This window comes from Bos mutus, chromosome 15, assembly GCF_027580195.1.
Source record: "Bos mutus isolate GX-2022 chromosome 15, NWIPB_WYAK_1.1, whole genome shotgun sequence".
In the NCBI taxonomy this organism is placed as follows: domain Eukaryota; kingdom Metazoa; phylum Chordata; class Mammalia; order Artiodactyla; family Bovidae; genus Bos; species Bos mutus.
Genome location: NC_091631.1, coordinates 36536335 through 36545005, shown reverse-complemented (window position 1 = coordinate 36545005; position 8671 = coordinate 36536335). Strand labels below are relative to the sequence as shown.

Sequence of the window (8671 nt, the reverse complement as noted above, 5' to 3'; positions counted from 1 at the left end):
CCAGCACTCTTGCCTGGAAAATCCCATGGATGGAGGAGCCTGGTGGGCTGCAGTCCATGGGGTCACGAAGAGTCGGACACGACTGAGCGACTTCCCTTTCACTTTTCACTTTCCTGCATTGGAGAAGGAAATGGCAACCCACTCCAGTGTTCTTGCCTGGAGAATCCCAGGGATGGTGGAGCCTGGTGGGCTGCCGTCTATGGGGTCGCACAGAGTTGGACATGACTGAAGCGACTTAGCAGCAGCAGACAATTATTGGAGAGAGTTTCTTTCGAAATGAAACCTTTCTTGGAATGCATTCTGGAGCTTCATAACTTTTACCATCAGAAATTCTTAACTCTTTCAAGTGCATATAACAGAAACTCAATTCAGACCAGGTGAAAAAGAGAAGATTATTGTTTCATTCTTCTAAAGTCTGATGAAATCAGAGTTGGCTTCAAGGATATGTGTTCCATCAGAAACTATGATTGAATTTGAGAAATTCTTCTTCAGTATTTGCATGTTGCTTGAGTGGAGGAGGTACATTCTCAGAAGCTATAGAATGGCCATGTGTAGCCTTGCCTTTAAAACATCTGCTTGGGGAGTTCCCTGGCGGTCCACTGGTTAGGATTCACCACTTCCACTGCTGCAGCCCAGGGTTCAGTCCTTGGTCAGGGTACTAAGATCCTGCAAGCTGTGTGGGGCAGTCAAAACAAACAACAAAAACAAAAAGGTCTGGTTGCATTAGTCAAGATGTCTTGAGAGGTTTTGTTCTTTAAGTAAAGAAAAGAGAGAACTCTGTACTGACAGCTTATATGGTCTTGATAAATGATGGAGCCCACATACCTGAGTATAGGCTTATGAAGAAATCTTACCCTATCAGGGCATAAGAAGAGGTGGAGTATGATGGTCTGGGGCAGGATCCTGGAGCAGGACTGCTGGAGTCTGTATTCGTCAGATTAACTCCTCTGAGCATCAGTTTCCTCTCATGTCCAGTGGAGACAGTAATGGATCTACTTCACAAGGTTATTATGAGGATTAGACAGTATATGTAGAGGTCTTGAATAGGCTAGCACATAGTAAGTTCTCGGTAATTGTTAGGTATTATTATTTTTGCTTACCACTTTCAAGGATGATGTGGCAATTTCCCCTCACCTGTACCTCAATGTCTTCCTGGACAGATTCTGTAATATGACAACTAAAACTCAGTTTGGTCTGGTTTAAAATGTCCATCTCAAGATTGGTTCAAAGCTCTCCACTTCCCCTGGTACAATGGCAGAGGAGATGCTGGACTTATGGCAGAGGAGATCCATGGACTTTTTAAATCCTCCTCCCACTCCAGTGCCCTGGAGGACCGGTGGAAGCTGAGTCACACCCTGGGACACCTCGTCCCCTTCCCTGTTCTCAGGAAGGGGTCAGGGAGAGGGAGGCGGCCTTTGGAGCTCCTTTTACTAGTAGTTTACTCTTGTTGGGGAGGCAGCCCTGAAATTACTACTCTGGTTCAGTTTTGTCCTGCTACTGCTGTGGCCTCTGTGGAGGGGTAGTCTCACCTGAATGGGTACACAATCTCTTTAGGCATATGTTCAGTTTGACCTCAGATACCTCTTTAGTGTTACCTTGTGTGTGAGTGTGCATGCTCAGTTGTATCCAACTCTTTGCAACCCCATGGACTGTAACCTGCCAGGCTCCTCTGTCCATGGGATTTCTCAGGCAAGAATACTGGAGTGGGTTGCTATTTCCTCTTCCAGGGGATCTTCCCCATCCAGGGATGGTACCTATGTCTCTTGCGTCTCCTGCATTGGCAGACAGATTCTTTACCACTGAGCCACCAGGGAAGCCCAGTGTTAGATTACTGAAGCACAGTTGGTGCTAGAGAGGAAACTGGAACTGAGGCTTGATTTTTTTATTGTTGTTATTGTTCTGACAAATAGGGGCAGATTACAGTCAGAACAAACTCTTATTTCCCACAGTGCCTGCTGAGTAACCTCCCGGGGAGGATGTATAATAGAACTCAGAATGGCTGAAGCAGGTTAGCGACCACAGATCAGATGCTGTTCAAAGGGCTTCTGGATTTCAAGCACTTTAAATAGAGCAACAACCCAAAATAATATTTATTGGCTATATACTGAAGTCAGGCACTTAGTACACACTATCCATTCTATATGGTAAGGATTATTAGCTCCATTTTACAGATGAGCATAGTGAAGGTAAGAAGAATTAAATCAATTGCCATTATTTTAGGGCCCTGTTTCTTTTTTTCTCTTGTTTCCCATTCTTTAAAAAAAAAAAAAGGAAAATAATTGCCTTATAATGTTGTGTTAGTTTCTGCTGTACAGTGAAGTGAATCAGCCATATGCATACATATATCCTCTCCCTTTTGGATCTCCCACCCTACCCACATCCCACCCCTCTAGGTCATCACACAGCACTGAGCTGAGCTTCCTGTGCTTCATAGCAAAGAGAGCCTGGTTTCTTACCTAATTTCTATAGCAGCCCCCTGCAAAAAACTAGTTAAGATTTCAGAGGTAATACTAACAAAGTCATAGCTAGCTAGCTAGCTAAGTTGCTTCAGTTGTGTCCGACTCTGTGCGACCCCATGGACAGCAGCCCACCAGGCTCCTCTGTCCACAGAATTCTCTAGGCAAGAATACTGGAGTGGGTTGCTGTTTCCTTCTCCAACAAAGTCATATTTTGGACATTTAGGATATAGCTCTGATTGTTAATGTTAATTTTTTTCTGATGCAAATATATACCTTTACTTTGTATCAATTCACAAGTATAAGAGCCATAAAATGTCAATTTTTTTGCCATCCTTACAGTTTTTTCACTACAGAGAACTAAAGAAAAGAATGATCTTATTGTTGCTAAGTTCAATAGGCACTTCTTCGATCCCTTTAAAATGTGTCTTCTCTATACACATGTATCGCTTCACCTTAATTGAATGAACTTTTTCATTACTAATTTACATATTCCATTGAGCAACAATGTGTTTTAGGGTGACTCTCCCAAGAGCTATTAAGGAAAACACATGTTATGGTTAATCTATCTAGGATTTGCTAATGTCTTCTGGTTTCCTTTGATCTCAGATCCAAGTGGTAAAACCAGCACCGTGTGTGTGATACACTCATACCAGCTACAGAAACCGGTGCTAAGGGCATGATCAGAAGTTGACAATGGACACAATAATCCCAATTCATTTTTCTTTTTGGTAAGACAGTAATTGACTGGAAATTTAAAATTCTCTTTTTAAATCCTTAAACAAATCACTCTTCTGAAGCTTTTATACTTGATCACTGCCATCTATCAGCCTCCATCTATTCAGTTATGAATAAGCATGTACATGAAGCTGCTCTGTACCAAGCACCAGCAGACGTGCTGGCGTACCACGGTAACCAAGGCAGACAAGTTACTTGCTTTCATGATGCTTAGGTCTAACCTAGGGAGACAGACAGGAATCCAATAAGTAAAATTTCAGATGCTGTAGTGTGAGGAATATAAGATTAAACATCATGAGACAGAGTCATGGGAGGAGGGTAATATTAAATAGGATAGTCAGCAGGGACTGACCTTTGACTGAAATGATGAAGAGGCAGCCACTCAAGGACTTGGAAAAGAGCCTCCTCTCAAACCAAAAAACAAGCTGATTCAGGGGCTTGAGGAAATGTGTGCCAACTTTTTTTTCCTTTGGCTTCACCCCAAGGCATGTGGGACCTTAATTCCCCGAGCAGGGATGGAACTCGTACCCCCTGCATTGGAAAGTGAAAGTGTATTGGAAAGCAGAGTCTTAGCCACTGGAATGCCGGGGAAGTCCCATATGTGGCAACTTTTAACGTTTTGGTTACTAAGAATGCAGGCGCTCTCTCCAACACCCGCCTTTCACCCCTGCCCTTCCCATGAGAATCCAGTGCTAAGTGTAGTGTAAGGCTGGAATATTTTACATAACTTTTAGAAGGTGAAAGATCTGGTAAGGAAATAAGCAGAAGTCAAAAAGAAAATGAAGCTAAATTGGAACCTAAAAGACCTACTAAGAAGATCTTCTATCATTAAGGTGAATTCTAGGAAATTTAGTTTCACTGACTCAATAAAGTTACTGACCAGCAAGGAATCCACCCTAAGTCACTCTTCTGTGCTTAGTGCATCGCTCTATTTATAACTACATGTTTCCCGAAGTGAAATAGAAAACACCACTTTGCTCCCTGTATTTGTTTTTCAACAGCAATCCCATAGTAGATTTTCTTACGTTTGTGGTAAACGACTTGTAACCATGCATCAAGGCAATAAAAATAGTTTTCATGTGATTATGTCTTTGGAAGTCTGGCACAAAATGTGATTTCACTTAGAGAGTGTGGTATGACAGCTGTAAATCGCCACATTCCAGCTGAATGCTTCAATATTGTATTTTCAGTGTGACTGAATGGCTGGCTTTTTCTGGCTCTGACTGCCTTTTCCATAGAAAAGCTGGCACTCAGACAAATCCCCCGAGACACCCTCACAAAGAAATGCTGACAGATGTCTGTCTCTCAGAGGTCCTAACTGGGCAACTTTCCATCCAGACGTGCTGGGCATGAGCATGGGTGTCCGTGTCTGTTAGCCTGTGGAAGAGTCCTCTCATTCCATCTTGCCAGCAGCCAAAAGGCTTGGAGAGCCCCTTGGGATGGGAGTTCTGCCTGGAGCCAGCATGCTCAGGTAGAAAGGCACTGAGCCAGTTTAACAGGGCAAGAGGTCTTATTCAAGGAAGCCAGACGTAGTGCAGCAGGCTGGGGAATCAAACCTTTCTCCTCATTGTATGCTTGGGTCATGGAGAAAGTGCTTAATAAATAATTGTTCCTTGGGGTGGGATGAACGGGGAGATTGGGATTGACATATATATACACTACTGATACTATGTATAAAATAAATAACTAATGAGAACTGATGCTTTTGAGCTGTGGTGCTGGAGAAGACTCTTGAGAGTCCCTTGGACTGCAAGGAGATCAAATCAGTCAATCTTAAAGGAAATCAGTCCTGAATATTCATTAGAAGGACTGATGCTGAAGCTGAAACTCCAATACTTTGGCCACCTGATGTGAAGAGCTGCTTCACAGGAAAAGACCCTGATGCTGGGAAAGATTGAGGGTAGAGGAGAAGGGGTTGAGAGAGGATGGGATGGTTGGATGGCATCACTGACTCAGTGGACATGAGTTTGAGCAAGCTCTGGGAGATAGTGAAGGACAGGGAAGCCTGGTGCGCTGCAGTCCATGGGGTTGCAAAGAGTCGGACACGACTGAGCAACTCAACAACAACAAGGAGAACCTATTGTATAGTACAGGGAACTCTATCCAGTGCTCTGTGGTGACCTAAATGGGAGGGGAATCCGAAAAGAGGAGACGTAAGTATTTGTATAGCCGATTCACTTTGCTGTACGGTAGAAACTAACACAACACTGTAGGGCAACTATACTCCAATAAAAATTAATTCAAAGACAAGCAAAAAAATAATAATTGGTCCTGTTTAGGCACTCTTCCTGAGATATGTGTGATATATAGATGAATACTTAACTCAAGGAACTCACCCTAACTTGCTGAGGAAATAGCCTGTAGCAGCCGACCCTTTTTTTAGCCACTCCACCCCAACTCCAAGACTGCTTACCACTCTTTCAGTGACTTTTCAACTAGTTTTATCAAGTACTTTCTTCTATGCCAGGCATTGTGCTCTGCTTAAGATATAATAAAAAGACAGATTGTTCTATGATTAATATTGTACACACAAAAATGTTTTAATGGTTATGTAGGGGGTGGGTAGAATTAGAGGTACGGACAAAGACTCTTAATTTTCACTTTTTGAACTTTACTATTTGAACTTTTTCTAACAATTTTTTGGCAGTGATTTTTTTTTTTTGGTAACTGAACTAAAATTTGCTGAGCAACATTTTGTGCCAGGCATCCTTCTGCGCTTTGAGAAGACAGTGGTGAATGAAACAGAAAAATCCCCTGTCCTCATGAAGCTTACATTCCAACTGGGGAGGCAATATAAAATTTAAAAAATCTATACAAGTTTGCTATTATAATATAATGATAATTGATGACATGGCCCATGGAAAAAACATTAAAAAAAAAAAAAGGTTCATTTTTAGGGACCTCCCTGGTGGCCTGGTGGTTAAGAATCTTCCTGCCAATGCTGGGGACATGGATTCAATCCCTGGTCTGGGAAGACCCCACGTGCCACAGGGCAACCTAGCCTGTGTACCACAACTACTGAAGCCCTAGAGCCTGTGCTCTGCAGCAACGGAAGCCGCCACATTGAGAAGCCCATGCACCACAGGGAAGAGTAGCCCCTGCTTGCCGAAACTTGAGACAGCCCGTGTGCTGCAACGAAGACCCAGCGCAGCCAAAAAAAAAAGTTCTTATTTTAAAAGTTATTCTATTCTGATTTGTTCCGATAATCTTGACTCTGTAGAGACCAGGGTTCTTTACTGGCCTGGGCAAATAGCAGCACTAAGAGAAACGGGCCAGAGGGCCAAGCCTCAAAGCCTTGAACCATCTGGACTTTTGCCAACACTCTCTCCACCCAGCCCAAATGAAAAGGCAGTCTGAGCTCCCTGCATTCTTTTGGCACAAGAGTGATGTCAATCCAGAGTTGGACCTGGCTGGTTGCTCTTGACTGGAGCCCAGGCCTTTTCCCACTCAGTTTGGGGACAGAACTCATTGCTGTGTCAGTATATGAAGGTGCCAACCCTGCCTACCCCACATGCATAGCCTGCTATTTCTTTCCAGCTTTACCAGCTGTTTTTCACTGGCTTCTGGCCTGCCTTGTCTGACAGCTGCCTGAACACTCGGACTTAAAAATGAGTTCTAAATGCCTGAGTCCAGCCACTGCATTCCAACCTATTTTTAGGATAACATCCTCCTCCTTTGGCTTCCTGAGAAACTACTCTTTTTCTGTTTCTAAACTGTTACCATTCCCAGTTCAGTTCCCTCATCTGAGAATGCAAAACTTAGGGGTTCCAGTTCCTGCTCACAGCCAAGAAGAAGATGCTGTTTTCACCAAAAATCCTTTAGTCAAAGAAGAGGTAAGACCTGATATTAAAGATACACAATAAAAATTGTATGCACACTATCACTACAAACACCTAGAAAATCTTTTTTGTTTTTATTTCAAATTGTGACAATAACATAAACCTATTGCAAATACTTTAGAAAATACAGTAAAATAATTTACAGTAAAAATAATTTACACTTTAATAAATTATTTTTATCTGTTCTTGGGTTCATATGTTTATTGTTGTTATTGGTTAATTATTCATGCATACAGGGCAAAATTTAAAAAGTAAAATCTCACTGTTCCCCTGCCACCCAGTTCTTCTCCCTGAAGAGAATTATTTATAGTATCTTCTGGCTCTCTCTTTTTCCTTTTAGTGAAAACTTTTACACGAAAAGTTAGCCAGCTGGACTCAATTTAGATGATCCCAACTGTGTTGCTGCTGCTACGGCTGCTAAGTCTCTTCAGTCGTGTCCAACTCTGTGTGACCCCATAGACGGCAGCCCACCAGGCTCCCCCGTCCCTGGGATTCTCCAGGCAAGAACACTGGAGTGGGTTGGAATTTCCTTCTCCAATGCATGAAAGTGAAAAGTGAAAAGTGAAAGTGAAGTCGAGAAGTCATGTCCGACTCTTCGAGACCCCATGGACTGCAGCCTACCAGGCTCCTCTGTCCATGGGATTTTCCAGGCAAGAGTACTGGAGTTGGGTGCCATTGCCTTCTCTGCCCAACTGTGTTGGCAATAGCCAAAGAATCATAGTCAGGAGCCAGTTGATCAGATGTCTTCTTTTCCCCATCAGGCCCAATCAGGGTGTTTACCTTGGCCGTGTTAGGGTCATAGAACTTCTTCACAGCTGGTCTGATATGGGGCTTGTCAGCCTTGACATCCACAGAGGACACCAGTGTGTTGTCTTCTATTTTCTTCCTGGCTGACTCGGTGGTGAGGGGGAATTTGATGGTGGCATAGTAGTCAAGCTTGTTTCTCCTAGGGGTACTCTTCTGAGCATATTTGGACTGCCTTCTGAGCCACAGTGTTTTGGGTTGTTGGAAGGTGGGAGACTTTCGGATCTTTTTTCTGTGACTGTGGATCCCTTTCAGCACTGCTTTCTTGGTCTTCAAACGCTTTGCTTTGGCTTCAGTTTGGGTAGGGGCAGGGACTTCCTTCCCTGCTTTAGGTGCCGTCTTCATGAAAAGCCATAGTATTCTCTTATAATCCTTTCTGTTTCTGTAAAATCTGTAAAAATGTCCTACTTCAATAAACCTTTCTCTGTTCCTGGCTCCAGTGTTTCAGTTTATTAGACCTCACTGTGAGTTGGGCACACGAGCTTTGTTCTGTAATGATTCATTTTCTGATTTTAATACTTTGATTTTTCTTGCTTCGTATCTTACTTTAGCTAAATATTTGTGAATTTTGTTAGTTTTTTTTCTTTTAGAAAACAAGCTCTTGGTTTTATTGATTTTTCTCTATTGTTTTTCCATTCTGTATTGTATTAGTCTCTGTTTTATTCCTTATTATTCCTTTCCTACTGCTAGCTATTGTTTTAATTTGCTCCTTTTTCTCGCTCCTTAAGGTGTAAAGTTACTTTTACCAATATTTTGTTTATTTACTTATGGCTCTGTGTAGGCTCTCTCTAGTTGCAGTGAGCAGGGGCTACTCTTTAGTTGTGCTGCTCGGTC

General features: G+C 42.6%; 1 protein-coding gene across 1 annotated transcript; it reads right to left on the bottom strand.

The window, feature by feature from the left end:
• Nucleotides 1-3297: 3297 nt before the first annotated feature.
• On the bottom strand, nt 3298-8182 carry LOC102280963 (large ribosomal subunit protein uL23). Its single transcript, XM_005895057.2, has 2 exons — nt 7713-8182; nt 3298-3415 (listed from the first exon to the last, which is right to left on the bottom strand). The coding sequence occupies exons 1-2, from the start codon at nt 8180-8182 to the stop codon at nt 3298-3300; spliced, it is 588 nt and encodes a 195-aa protein (XP_005895119.2).
• Nucleotides 8183-8671: the final 489 nt, after the last annotated feature.